The following is a 16017-nucleotide window of genomic DNA, read 5'->3' on the forward strand; positions in this document are numbered from 1 at the left end:
TCACTGACTTTTACAGCTTCCTAGTCAGAACGTAAGCTTTTGGGAAACTTTCTGTTAGACGTCTCTTCACAATTTAAAAACAAAAAAAAAAAAAAAAAAAAAGAAGAGAGCACCATAAGTCAAGTTTGCATTAGAAACAAAGGGATAAATAATGTCGTTCTGTAATATAGTCTATACAAAAATAGTAACTTCAAGGAAGAGAAATCATTGCCATTAAATTTTAAAAAGCAATTTGACAGTATGACTTAATTCTAAATAGATGCAAGCCTAAACATTTAAATGACAGGTAAGGGACATTTTACTCCAGAAAAATCATTCTTTGTGTGCAATTAGTTACTCATTTGATGACAAGAGAAGTAAAATTCATCTTTTTTTCTTTGATCACATCAAAGGAGTCAATAGTCTAAAGTCCATGATACTTTCCTCTGAGGTTTTTATGCAGGAGAGCTGGGAGCTTACATTTTTCTATTTATCTGTTACTCTCATCAGTGCTAAGAAGGATTTTATAGTCTTGACAGGGTACATGTTCTTGCCTGAGTCTTCTCTAAAGCTTTAAATTTTTTTTCTTCCTTCTGTGGAATCTTTGTCCAAGAGATTTAGTAATTTAAAGCAAGATATTATCAGTTTCCATTAAAGTCGTTTTCCTGATTCAATGAAATTTGTTTTACATATGTACAATTTAGTCTACCAAATTTAACTTCAGATTTTTGTGTAGAATCACAAAATTTCTTTCCACATCAGTCACATGAGAGATGGCAAAAGTGGTAACAGCAAAGTTCATAAAATGATTGAGATTTTCCAGGGTTCATGCATTTAGGAGAAACAAAAATACTTGACCCTGTATTGTATTTATTTGGAGAACATCAAAGTTTCTTAGAAAGTCAGCTGGTATGTGTTTGACTTCTATACAGATCTCTCATTGGCCCGCAACTGCACAGGCCTCAGGTTTTCACCTTCCTAGTAGCATGATGAATGTACGCTCAAGGTGAAAGCAGTAAAATCTTGAAGTTTAATATGAGGTAAGGTAACGCTGTTGTTTGTTCTGTAACAGGTAGCTGGTGCTCTGGGTGCACAAAATGGAGACAACCACTCCTGAAGGGTAAATAAAATTTAGTATTTCTCTGCTAAAACTTACTCTTGTAGGAAAGGAGTGACTGGGAAATCCTGGCAGATAAAAGTTCTTCCTTAACATGGAAAAGCAGCAAGACGCTTCATGAACACAGTTCTAGAGAGAGGCTATGCAGAGCCTATGACAAATTACCTGTTTCAGAAAGAGTCCTGTAAGCCCACAATTAATGCAGTGAGAGAGTTGACCAAACTCCTGATCAACTCCTAGTATTAGGAAGTATGCAAGAGGAAGCAGCCAACTTTCTGAATAATGTATAAGCAAACGTATTTCTTTAATTCTTTCCTTATTAAATCTAATCACAACTCGACTAGGATGGCCTCTAAAGGTCCCTTCCAACCCAAACCATTCTATGATTCTGTGATATCTGCCAGTTAATAAGATTTTCACTTTTATGGTCCCAAAATAATTTATAAGATGGAACAATTTGAAGAAAATAAAACTTCTCAATGACATGCTGTAACAAAGGTTAAGAAAAAGAATTTATAAACTCCATAAGCAATCAAAACCTTATGGTCAGGCTGACCCTTCCCATGTGAATCAGTGGTAGAGCAAGTAAATACAGATGTCAGAAAGGATGTTTAAGGAAAAGCACTCTCTTTTTTCTGTCTTCTATCTCCTCTCATCATCTTGAAGTATAAGACATAAAATGTGAGATTTTAAAATCACTCCTCATAATAGCTCATTGCCTCTAAGGCAAATATTCCCTGCTTGAATGTCACTGAACACATGCAGTGTAAGATCAGCAGAACTCTTTACACTGTTTCATAAAGACAATAAAAAACAAAACCACAAACCAAAAACCCCCACAAAACCCAAACCAACAAAAAACCACCCCTGCCCCAACCAAACAATCAACGACCAAAATCAAACCAGATCTGATGGCATTTTTAGTTGTTTTATGTTCCTGTTTGTTGGCAAAAGGGGTGAGTTACTCCTCTATAAAAGACACCTACATCAATTACATTACATAACAAATTGTACTACACTACATCACAGTGTATTGTGTCCTTATTTACCTCACAAGCTATTGAAAGTAAACATTTATGGAATATCTTCATGACTTTGGCACTTAAATACCATTTAAAAAACCCAGGTTTTGAAATGTGGCAATTAGATTCATAAATCAGGCTACTTCTGAAATTCAGTCCTTTTATTCATTACATAACACTACATTTTAGTAAAGATCTTCATTACATGAATTTTAAAGCTCTTCTTACAGTTTTTTGCACTCCAGCAGTTTCTTCTCTGGCTACATCTTAATTACAGCCACCAACAAGGATATTCTATAGCTAAGGATATACATCTCTGCTCCAGAGCAGACACTATTCAGTTGCAACACCCATTGCATACTGGCATTGTTACACATACATGCATATTACTTGTTTTAGAGCTAATTATATGAAGTGACAGTCGATATGGGCAAATTAAAGAACTCATGATGTCATCGTCACTCATTTTCTGACAGATTCACTACCTCACTAGCAACTTAGAGCCTCAGGATATGCAGCTGACAAGTACACACTCATTTCCAGAGAGACTAGTTGAAGTGGATCTAAAGAGTCTGCAACCCAAGTTCCAAGGCCTAATGAGGTACCATCTGTCAGACACATTTCTGACAGATAATGTCCACCTTCATCTGATGCTGAACTGCCTCCACATTTTTCATGAAGAAACCATTAACATTATTCCTTTCCCTTACACGGTAATCAACTAAAATGCATGCTTTGAATGTTCAATTTCTTGAGAGCTGTAATTCAAGTATATAAGCACCACTGAAAGTATGACATTTAGAAAGGTTTCCTGTTGGCATACTTAACAGTATTGATGGTAGCTAGCTAGGAAATCTGAAGAAACACCCAGGGCTATCAAAGACGAAGTGCACATTCTAACATAGTTTCTAATAAAATACATCTATGTCATAAGCTACTGACTGCATTTCTCCCCACAAAATATCTAAAAGCTTAGTAGTAAACTGTTTTGGGGTTTTTTGTAAACTTGCTTTTATTTTGTTTTGTAATCCAAAAGTGTGCACTATCATAATCCTTGTTTAAATGCCCTATTGTGTTTAACAAGGTATTATATAGACTGAGTTCTTCACAAAGTCTTTAAAAAAGCTACCCAGGAAATAGAAATTTCTGATTTTCCTATATTCAGGGATTTTTTTTTTTAGAACTGCACAGGACTGCTCATTGTTTTCTACTCCAATCGATCTCTAAATCCTGTAACCATAAACAGTACTCTATAGAGCCTAGAGAAGTTTGCCTTGACTAGATAAAAAAAGCACTTTTTTTTTTCCTAGCAACTAGCATGCTGTAACTAATACATTCTACAGTCCCATTGTCACATAAGCATCATGTCTATACAACATTCTCCTGAGCTATCTGAATTTATGTTAAGGCGCTGTTCTGCTTGACCACACCTGACTGGAGAACAATTTTAAAAAGAGACACACAGGAAGACAGAAATACTGTAGTATTTTGTGAAATAATTTGGATTTGCAGAAATGATAGTGTATTTTATCCAGAAGGAGCGGGTGGGGTCAGGAAAAAAGTTAACACGAAGCTGAAAGTAGCAGGTTACAAAAGTGGTATTTCACAAAGAAGTGATGGAAGTCTAGGAGAGGTAGTATAAAAGAAAAGAGCTACAGAAACAAGATGCGATAGAGCTATCCAAGTATCAGGAATACAAGTATAAGTCATCTGAAGACAAAAAGCTGGGCCAGAAAGTGAGAAAGAAGGTGTTACACAGGCTGTGTTGTTAAAGGGCAAAATATCAAACATGTACATTTTTATTAGCAATATTTAAAAAACAATGATTATGGAAAAAGACAGGGTGATTAAGCTAGGAAGTTGAAGACTGGGAGGTAAAGATTAGGAATGAAGCTGAAAAAGGATGCAGTTCAATTGTAACTCAGCCTTCTAGACATATTTAGTTTTCATTTCAATTTATTGATTTAAAGTTCATGTCATAAAAAGCAGGCAGATAATTGGATATTATTTCATCTTTCGAATTATTCTCAATTGGTTTGTTGTCTTGAAGTCCATTTTTTAGGATATGAAAAAAATACGTTCTCTAATCCAAAAGTTTATGGGTGAGAAAGAAATACATGTGCTTAACAGGAGTGTCAAAGAAAAAAAACAATACCAAAAAGCCTTTACTATGTAAAATATTTCTTGTCTAATGAGCAATATATTCAAACAAGCACCTTTGAACTTTTTCCCCTCACGTAGTATGTCATGCCTGGGGAAATCTCTCCAGAAATGACAGCAAAATATTACTTTCTTCTGGAGCATGGTTTAACATCAGTACTCTCTGACTTCTACTTCCCTTATATTAACCAATGTGACTGCATTAAATTCTCGTACCCGCTCCTCAGCCTGTCACCTTATTGCCTCGGCCTATAAAAGAGACACATTCCTGTGGTCTGTGTGCCACCCACCATAATACAGTCTTACTGTTCAAACAGTAAGAACAAATTAAACATGAGTTTTAAAACATGGGAAATCAGATTATAAACACAAAGTATAGAATCATAACATACTCTTACCTATGCAGCTGTAAATATTCTCTGGGCCTGTTTAAAAGGTGAAGGAATCTGTCAACAATCTTGTTTTTCCCAACACCCTGCAGTAAATAAATATAATATTAAGACATAATATAGTTGTACACATTTAAGAGTTATAAACAAAGAAAAGACAGCTTTCTAAAACTGTTAAAACACACTACATATTCCATTATAGGCAAATACAATTTCAATCCACATCAAAGAATTCTCAACACAATTTAATGATATATATTTTCTTTTACACATCTATATATATATACACAGTCACAGAATCAGAGAATCATAGAATAGTTTGGGTTGGAAGGGACCTTTAAAGGTCATCTAGTCCAACCCCGCCATGCAATGAGCAGGGACATCTTCAACTAGAACAGGTTGCTCAAAGCCCCGTCCAGCCTGACCGTGAATGTTTCCAGGGATGGGGCATCTACCACCTCTCTGAGCAGCCTGTGCCAGGGTTTCATCACCCCCACTGGGAAACTTTCACTGGTGTTTCCCTCTTGGCTCCTATTAACTCAGGGGCCCTTGGCTCATCTCTGTAAGACTTCAAGTGTGCTGCAGTGTAGCCAGTACCTCTCAGGGCAACAGGCTGAGGGCCCTCACTAGCATGCTGTCACTCTAACCTTGGTGTGTCATCCCACAGTTTGTTATGGGCAAGCCTGGTATTATCCCCCTCCCCCTTCAAATCTAGTTTAAAGCTTGTCTATAACCCTCTCTAGCTTGTGAGCAAAGACCCCCTCCCCACTCTGAGAAAGGTGGATCCCATCTGATGACAGCATGCCTATATATTTCCAAAATATCTCTTTGCAAAATACTTATCTGTCTTACCAAGAACAACCAGAAATGGGATTGCATCCCTAGAGTTATGTCACACATGCCGACACACCCTTTTAACTAACTCAATTTTTTTTCCAGCCCTTTTATTTCACAAAGGTAGTGTGAGGTTGTGAGTCCTAGGAAGATGGCTTGCACTTAATAGAAAAAGGTAATTCTCGGTGGTCATAGGAAAGATCCTGTAGCTGTCACATGGAATTAGAGCATTGCCGTGCTAATATTTGCTAATCCCATTCCACTGGAGCTACCAGAAAAGGCCCAGATGGAATCAGAATTGGGTTGGAGATAAAACTGGAGATCAAACTATAACTCCCCTATTGCAGGATGTCTGCATTAGCAAGCTGTGCAGAATGATGACAGTGGATTTGTCAAGTCAAAGCGGTTCAGGAGCTGGTACTTCAGCACAGGCCTAGCCTGGTCCCATGGAAGGAATTAGCAGAGGGCATGAATTAAGTGTGCTGCTGGAGAACATCATCCACTTTAGTGTCATCCTAAGAAAATCCAGGTCATACGTTCTTTGACACGTAGCAAACTGCAGTAAGGAGATTCCCTTCAAAAGTACATTTCTGATCAGGTCTAAAATGCTAATGTATATGCAGACAAAGATGACCGTTCAGATGCAGAAATTCTTATCCCTCCTGCAAGGACATGGCTGCAGACCTGAGAGCTCAGAATGACAGTGAGATTGCCAACAGTTGCAGAGGAAAAAGAAAAATAATTAATAGAGAGAAAAGTTCAACTGTAACCCAGCCAAAAGCTGTTTGACAAGACACTGTCCCCTTTGCTGAAATTCTCACTCTGACTGCATGAATGCATCTAGTAGTCCACACCAGTGTAAAGTGAAACAGATAAATATAACCCACAGAAAGATTAAAGAGATTAGACTAAACCAACTTGAGACTCGCTAATCTGTTTCACTTGGCATTGAAACAGAATAGGAGCATCCAGAGCTGCAAGTTATGACATTTATGACATTTAAGTTCTAGCTGAAAGATGGCAACTGCCAGCTGCAGAATTGCAAACTGCTTAAGCTTCTCAAAATGGGACCACAGTCTCTCATCTTACTACATTTATGAGAATGGAGAATCGTGCACATATGCGTAGTAGCTGAAATCATGGAAGGAGAGTTCTCACTACGACAGCAGAGGGAAAAATACTGCAGACCTGACAAAAATAGAACTACCTAGATTCTACTTCAGACTCGACTCCAACACAGGAAAGCCAACTGAAGTTAGTGCTCTGCCACATGCCTCCTCACAAAACTTCTTTCATCTCATTTTTCAGAAGAATCTACAGCTTTACACATAGGTGTATAGTAAGAAGCTGCAACACGCTTAATATCTATCACCAGTCACTTCTGAAAACTGTCACTGGAAACACAGTTCTCCACTGCATTGAAACAGGGGATGAAATTGTGCTACCAGATTCTTCCAGGAACTCAAAGAACATATCCATTTGGAGGGAAATATGCAACTTCATGAATTGCATCAGAATCATCAGAAGGAGAAACACGGTAAGAATCCTTTAGTAGGGCACACCAACAGTTTTATTCCTACGTGTTTTCTACTACTTGCAGTCAGATACTTAAAATCATAAATGGGTTAATAAACAGGAATACTGCTAATACCAAGCACAAAACACCCATGCTGAAAGCAGCTTCCTTTACTTTTTCTAAGAGAGCTAAAGATGACTGGGCAGATGTCTGCATGCAGTTTCTGTACCAATCCCAAGCAGGCTACACATCCTTTTCACTGCAGAGTGGGACTCCAGCCAGCTGTGGCAAGTACAAAGATGAAGAAATAGATCAACATATTGAATCAATGTAAAACATACTTAATATCAAACAAAATGGTTACTGTAATTAAAAAAAAAAAAAGGCTTTCATGTGCATTAATGGAAAGCACATGTGGTTTTTATGTTTATGATAGATTCTTAAAATTATGCCTGAAAAGAATATTTTCCCAACTACAGCTAGATTTTTTTTCTCCCTCTTCCATTCCAATAGAAAGAGGACCAAATAGATGGTTTTGCGTATTTCTATCCATGCTGTTCTCACCATGGGTATTAAGAGGAGTGCACCTCACTTCTGAGAGAATGCTCAGAGGACACAAGCATGGTGAAGGACCACTATGGAGGAAGGGAAAGAGCACAGTTACCAACGTAACAGAGTCAGTGGGAGCTGTGCCATAACCACATCTTGCCCTTTCTTCATTTGTATTTGTGCATCGCACCAGGCTCCCCACACACTTCCTTTTATTTCATTTTAAATATACCTCAATTTCAGAACATGGTAATTTTTTTAAAAGGTGCGTACAGTATTCAAAAGCCAAAGGCATTCCCACCAGATTTTAGCTATTATAAACACGTTACCATTGCCCAACTTCTAGACTGAACTGCTTCAGAGAGTACATTATGTGCCTTCATAGAGGCTGTGGTGCACCACATAAAATCCTTGGCTGGCAACAGTAGCTGGAGCAAAGTTGAAGTCAAAGCTTTTTGATTCCATCCCTCCACATTCCTACTTCATGACAAGTTACCACTTCTCTTTGTCTCAGCTACTGTACTGAGAAGGCACAATATAATAGAAAGGAAGGAAGAGACCAAAGCTATTCAGAAGGCTCTTCAGCACCGTTAAAAAACTGAAAAAAAGAGCTTGGATGAGTGTGTTCCTTAAGTAATAGTCATTAATGTATGGTCAAGGAAAGTACGTTTATTCTAAATTCACTTGACTTTCATGGGATAAAGAATATGCCTGGTAGTCTTCTTCAGGTGAACAAGAAATGTTCATTTGGGAATTCCCATTTTGGGAAAAAAACATCTGAAATGAGTTCCTGGTAGCTCAGCAATAAGAAGTGATCAAAATGGCAACAAAGTTACCCTCCTTTCCCCTGAATCTACACCCAGTGCCAAGGATCAAGCTGGATCTTCTGGGCACCCACATAGCTAGCAGTCAAGTATTTAAGCAGAAAGAATCAGAACTACCTTTCATATGAACATACTAAAAGACTGAGTTGAATTTGGACTGGATTCAGAATGTAATCTCATGAAATTTGCAATTATTGCAGCCTAAGGTAACATTCAGAGGACAAACCAGTTTGCCATTAACACTTGCTGTATGTTATTTATATATGCACTATTGCAGTTACTTAATTTAACAGAAATATAAACATATGCTAATTAGAGAGAAAAGAACATCTGTGTTGGTGTTTCAGCTGAACTGAATAAAAATATTTCAGAAAGCAAATATTAGACAATTTTTATTCTGTCAGACATATGGGGCAACCGAAATGGTAAAAATGGGAAGTAAATATCTGCACTAATGAATAACAAAAAGGAAATTATGCAATTAGAAGGCAAAATAATCCCTTAGTTAAAAATTCTCCTGACATTGTAAACACTTGTTACCAAGGATAAAATGACTTAATCTTCTAGCAGTAACTGCAGTTTCAAATATAAACAAGGTTGTTACAAGTCCCAGGAGGCATTTTGCAATTCAGGATGCAGCTATTACAGTAGTGGGACAAATTCCTCCCCTGCACAGCCCAACTAAAGTCAATAAAGTTATAGTCCAAAAGCACTGGACTTGAGTTTTCAAAATTAATAGTTTGCTGCTTAGAAAAAAAATACTATTGGAAAAAAAATTTGAACCATGCTGCCTCATTCTTATTTTCTTTTAAATGATTTGCGGGTCATACTGAAGCAGTTGAAGAAGTTGCCGTGTTGTGCTCTCCAGCACTGCCCTTTAGCTGAGGCACTGCAATCACACCTTTTCCATTTCAGCACACAGCCACCCTGCATAGCAGAGTGCCTGTTTCCTTACAGAAGAATGAAACAAAGTTTGAAACTGGTGAAAAAAGCCATTTATCCCTTTTTCACCTTAGGAAATTTTGTTTATAATTAATTTTTAAAATGTACTATTAGGGAATGAAAGACAATCTTGACTTCTCATTAAATTTTAGTATACAGAACCCACTTGTCAGAGTTCTCAGCTTGTGACTTCATAGAAAGACTTGTATTGATAGCATCATTATCACAAAAACTTATGGCTGAACAATGAAAATGAAGAACATGAGAACACTGTTGCTAATGCATAGTTTCTAACACTGAGTCTGGCACTGAACCACCTTCCATGCCCACAGCTTGCTTGTTTCTGCCAACAAAAACATTTGCATGCAGAATGCACGCATTTCAATTGAGGCTGCTATTTTTACACCAGAGGATGCATTTCTGACTGTAAAAAAAATTACTGTTATCACCAGAGCAACAGGCAGCACCTATATAGAACTCTCTCAAACACTCCAGGTGTTACTAAGCTCATCACTCCCTGCTTGGAAGAGATGTGAATAATGCAGTGTAATAATTGCAGAAGGCGTGCCACCAGCAGACTCCAGACATTGCTACCAGAGGACTATGCAACAGACCCTATCGCTGCTACCTTGCTTGGATTTTAGTTACAAAGGAAAATAGTCACACAAAAGCAGTGGTGATTTAAGTCTTGCCCCAGCTGCAAACTATGTATTTATTGGCCACAACAGTAAGTGTTTGGTGGTTCAGTATCTTGTTGTTTTATTACGAGTTTATCTTCTGAGGCATGTAAAAATTATGGTGATTTAAAAATTCTTATGTTCCATAAGAACAAATAAACTTAGTTCCCTGATAGAAATCATGAATGCAATGCTTTGCATACATCTCTGACTACAGGTCTAGATAAGCTTGTAGAGTTTATGCCTTTTTCTCACTTTAAGTACAACCTTCAACCCAGAGCCCTGTCAGGCTAAATACAATCTTCACATATCCAGCGAGTTAAGACGATTGTGGTTCAATGGAGAGGAGCATATGAAAAATTTACAACAGAAAGAAAAAAACAGTGGGAAGAAGCATCCGAAAGAAAAATCAATTCATTGATTCTTTTTAAATTCTGGTTCTTCAGTATAACTTGTAAAGGCAGAAAACAATACTGTAAGCAGAGACACATTTAAAGAGCATGCCTATTCTCATACGTGCACATACTATTACGACTCTAGCAAGGACAGGAGATGTATTTTCAGAGTTTTCCACAACTGTCACACAGAATTCCTTAGGCAAAAAATACCGTAGTATTTGGCCCAATTTAGCTCATTAGGAGCTCAGTTTCTTCATGCTCGTAACAACAACAACAACAATAATAATATATTAGTTTAGGACAATATATTCTTTCATTGCAGAGGAAGCTGTCTGCTTTTACACAAGTTTAAGCAGGAAAACAAAGTCCTTTATTTCTAGAAAACAGAGGCAAATGCCAAGCATTTGCTATTTCAAGTTTTCTAGTGATTGATATTATTATACTCTCAGTACCTACTTAATTCAATTTCACAATAAGAAGAATAATATTATCTTAGAAGGAAAGATCTATTCAAGCATGTCCTTTTAAATAACTTTAAGACAGACTCAACCATTTCTCCTACTAAATTCTTCAAGAATAAAATAAATTTCTAGTGGGAGCCCAAGAGTTCATTTAAGTTGATCTCTCAGTTGAAGAAAGGCAGCAGAAAGGATGAAATTACATTCTTCTATCAGGGAAATAAATTACCAAATGTGCCATAAGGCCATTACATTTCTAAGTTCTTTTAATGTATTTGTGATAGTCTACTTACTGTGGCCTCACATCAACATTTTTACTAAGTGCTGCCAGAGATTTTGTCATGATCTTCTTTCAAATTATTTACAACAATATTGAGCACCTTTAAGAATTCTTCATTCTTATGCTATTTCATATTTCTTTCTGTTTTTTCCGTATGTATACATCATCTAATTAGACTACAAGCTATTCAGGAACAGGCTTGTTTTATCACCTTGCAAATTATTTTCCTTGTACATGGGGAAGTAGAGGCGGAGCAATTTTGGACACGAAATCCAAATTTCCACACCATCAAATGAAGGACAAAATTTATATGCTTTCTGTATTCAGCAGTAATTTAATCAGTAACTGAATGGCATTTCTGCTTATTCTTATTGATTATCAACTTTGTATTTCTTGTTGAAAAGGGAACATAGGCAATAGGAAAGCCAGAACAAGATGCGGAACTTCAGCATCTATTAAGCCTTAATAATTGTTGAATGGAATACATATTTCATCTGTTGTCTTTTTTTTGTCTTTTTTTCTTTTTTAATGTAGCTCTCCCTTCTTAATTAATTTACCATAAAAGCAGGATGGATACTGGTAACACAAGTACTTCATTTTCAAGGGTAGACCAGCTAGTAACAAATACTTTAGAAAGAACCATAAAGGTTGCCAATGAAGAAAACTACACAACAAAAGAGAAACTGTGAATTCTGGAAAGAAAAGAACAAGCAAAAGATGACAAATAGGGAATGGTTCTGAGGAACACTGAGGTTGTTCCAATGTACACTGAATTTCCTCTGTCCACTCCTCTGGAAGACTGATGAAGAGAACGTTCCTTATAATTTTGGTAACGTTTATATGATATGGACAGTAGTGTCCACTCAGCCACTTTTCATTTCTACGCTCTACACTTTGAAAATGGTGCAGAGACTATAACAGACAATGTAAGTGTAGAAGGCCAAGCACTGTGTGCTGACGCTGACAGGGTACTGTCAAGCAGAATGGCCTATGCTGACTAAAATGCACCTAAGAATATTGTCTGTACCTAGTAAACCAAAATAAAACATATCTATTATTTAAAAGACACATTATGGAATGGATAAGGGCTAGTGAAACATTAATAAAGACATGCAGTTCCCAGGGCATGGCAGAACTCCTGGACCTCGTACAAGCTGCATTTGTCCTGCTACATAAAATTGCCAATTGTGCTGTTTTAGATAACTCATGGTAGATCATGGCAGAAGTGTATTTTAAAGATATTTATGTACTATATTCACATTTATAATATTTATAGTTATGCCATATTTATACAGTGAATGAAAACAGAGTAACTCTAAAAGCCAAAATTTACATTACTTGTTATTCAATATTTACTTGTAGGCTAACTGTGCCCTAAACTCAGAAATGTTCAGGATTATTGCTATGACAAAACCTCCTTAATTTATGAGACCATCTATCTGAACAGTTCATACTACAAATCATGGCAACAGAAGAATGCCAAATAAAATATTTCAATATTGCTTAACATGTGGTTAGGTGTTTTAGAACTTCAGGGCTATAAAATAATTCAGAAGTGACAGGTTGTGAGCCTTCTCTCTCCAGAAAACCACAAATCCCTTATAACTATCAATATTTTGTTTGGTATCTTCAAAGACAGCTGATGTTTAAGATTACTTCTTCTATGACCAATAAAGGTGAAAACATTCAACACCTCTCTTTACACAACTTCCAAATGCAACAATTTAGGAAACGTTATACGTAAAATTTAAAATTTTGAGACAAAAGTAAAAGTGTTTCAGTCATTGCTATTTTTCAAGTTTTTCCACATAAACAAATTCTATTTATTAACATAGTTTCTCTCCTATTTGCCAAAGACAGGAAATTCAAAGGGACGATAAAACATATCAAGTAGTGGCCAATCTATGAACTGCACAATGTCCATCAGGAAAAATGTCACAAAAACACAGCCTCGAAATTTTCCTTAGTAGTAAGAATAAATACTCCAGTCTGTCTCATGAAGCTCAGGAGCAGCTGTAAGAGCTCTATGTAATGACTAAATAAACAGTCACTGCAACGTTTGGAATAAGTAACCTTTACTAAACAGGATTCTTGCTGTTGTTTGCTTGTTGCTTTGAAAGTAATCAATAGCTGCTTACTCTCAGACAAGGAAGAAGCTGCTTTGAGAAACTATAGGTGGTCACAGATAGTCTCATTCACACTCAGACTACAGGCTCATTCAGGAAGCAGTAGCAGAAGCCATATTTAAAATACTGGCATTTCCTTTAACTGGAAGCTAGTTCATAGCTGAAAATTCATATCTATCCACGCCCTTTCCCAAGGACCCAAAGAAGCCTGTTTGCTTATATATGAAATGGAATCACATTCTGGTAAAATCTACAACCAATGTAAAAAAATATTTAGATGAAGCCATATTTCATATAATACATTTATACTGTGAAATCCTGGGCCATATAAGCTCCAGGGAACACACATGAATCAAGTGGGTTATAAAGTAGTTTACTTCAGAAGCTGAACACTTCTAAAGATACCTGCCAGTATCTAAAACTTGTCTTCAAATTCTCCTTGGTTTCATTAAGAAAGTTAGTTCCCAATATCCACCAAGATAATTTAATTCTAATTTACTGAATTTCAAATACTGATTGTCCAAGTTCATATCTTGAAAACAATCTTGGTAAAAGGACTCTCACCAGGCAGCTCTTAACTAAAAAGAATACACAAAAGAGACTATGTTTACAGACTTTGAAATAAAGAGAGAGGTCTTAACCTAACAGGAGTTTTGTGTCTGAACATGTGTTATGAAAACAAAAGAGGGAAAAGAGGAAAACCACATTCAGTCAACCAAGCAAACCCAAATCCAGCCTCTAAAAGAAAGACTACAGGTCAAGTCTTGCACATTGAATCACAGCTGAATGAAGATACTCACTTATGTAGTTATCATTTTGATGGACCAAATTATGTTCTAAGGTATATGCCAACTCATTTAAATATCTAGGAAATGACACAAGCATTCAAAGAGACATTAGTCATATATTTTGAAATACTCAGGTTCAGAGTATTTGAACTGTCAGTTAGTTACACTGAGTTTCCATGATTCACTCAGTCACCAAGAGAAAGGAACTCAAAACAGTACTTTGTATCTCCACACAAAAACATTATCTGTTTCTTCCAAATGCAAAACGTGGGTACACACTGATATATGTATCAAGCAATCATAAAACCCTACCTCCTTATTACAGCCTGAACTGTTAAAGTAACTGAACAGTAAAAAATCCTATTTCTTAATCATTTGCTTTACAAAAAGACGATGAAAATTCTAATAATGGGAAGGTATCTGCACATGAAAGCATTTTGATGTAATATGGTTGCTTTTAAAGTACTTGAACAGGATTCACCACATGCTGCAGAAATTTACAGTAATATATGTAAGGAAATAGCCAGCAATTTCTAAATGGTTAGTGATCATCCCTGAGAAATCAAGAATGATTGGTGTGGTCCTAAAAGACTGCAGAATGGCAAATACAGTGCTCAAACTTAAAAATAGTATTTCAAAAAGAAAAGGCTAGTTGGCTTTTTTTTAGTCACACAAAAAAACAGTGGAACAAATCAGTAAAGAGTAAATTTGGAAGTACTCAGAAGTATGTTAGCAATTAAAAAACAAAACCTGTAAGTATTACCGATTTGCCAAAGAGAAATCACAGTAAATCAATTGATTTTCCAACCTAATGATACAGCTGAGCTGATGTCCAGAATCAAAGCAGTATGTTCCAACACTTCAACCCAGTTAAATCTTTTAACACTGTCTTCAGTAAGAGTTTCATATGCTTGGAGAAAATGTGGCACACATTAAATTATTAAAGATGAGTATACCACTGCTGGGAAAATACCTTATACCCTAAAAATTGTACTCACACACTCTTCAAAATTTTTTTGCCAAATTAGTAGAACATATGAAGCATGTGTCAGAGCCCTGAGTGCACCACTGGGCTCTGCAAGCTCTTGCCTCCCTCCAGGGTTTTCCTTGCCTATGTTGAAGGTCAGCTCTGACATGGTGTTGCTGCCTCACTGGGGTCCCCTTTGCCCCCCACGGCTTGGGAGCTGCTTTTACACTCAGGCCCTTTCCTCAGTTCCTTCCCAACCCACAATGCGGCGATGCTGTGCCTGGCCCTGTACCTCGCTGATCCCAGCCTGGACCTGCTGACTTCACTTCCCAGCTTGGCCTCAGACCTGCCCCATCACCAGGGACCTGTCTGGCAGCCTGTAGGGCTTGCCAAGTGACCTGTAGGCACTTGGCTGACTGTGGCTGCTGTCCTCAGACCTTCTCTTCTTGCTTGGACACTGCAAACCTTGTCACTAAGGACACTGTTTCTGCCTCCATTCCCCTCTCACTGAGGGGTGTGAGTAGCTCACTCTTGCTGTTCCCTGACAGTAGTTCCTGCAGGCAATCAGTACTATATAGCATTTTCAATACCAATTCGGAAGCTGGCATAGAGAGCACTTTTTATGAAATAGAATAAATAGATCTTATTTCATCTATGAAACAGATTAATTTTTATTTACAAAAAGATCAAAACTTTTGGGAGAAGCTGGCATCATCCAGCAAAGGTCTACAGAGGTTTCAAGTACATCATTGTAAATTCAAGCTATTAACAAGGACTCTAAAAGATAGACTGTATGTAACTGTACATTGTAATTTTAATATATGCACATTAATAACCATTAGCATTTCACATTCCTTGCCATACAGGTTAGACCAGTAGTGTTTTGTGTTAGTCTTTTTCCAAAGGCTATTGCAAAACAAAGAGAAATATCTGCTAGACAATTGTTGTATCCTTGCTAAGAGAAAGCTAAACTAAAGGAAGATTACTTTAG

The 16017-nt window shown here is 37.0% G+C and overlaps 1 protein-coding gene across 1 annotated transcript in view; it reads right to left on the minus strand.

Annotated features, from left to right (window-relative positions):
- VWA8 (von Willebrand factor A domain containing 8) overlaps positions 1 to 16017 on the minus strand; it is a gene marked incomplete at its 3' end in the record, with an annotated part of 194281 nt that overhangs the window by 98593 nt on the left and 79671 nt on the right. Inside the window, exon 21 of the mRNA XM_082001198.1 lies at positions 4677 to 4753. Coding sequence (XP_081857324.1) covers positions 4677 to 4753 — 77 coding nt within the window. The remainder of the gene's footprint in view (positions 1 to 4676; positions 4754 to 16017) is intronic.

This window comes from Phaethon aethereus (assembly GCF_964289735.1).
Source record: "Phaethon aethereus genome assembly, chromosome: 1".
Classification (NCBI taxonomy): Eukaryota; Metazoa; Chordata; class Aves; order Phaethontiformes; family Phaethontidae; genus Phaethon; species Phaethon aethereus.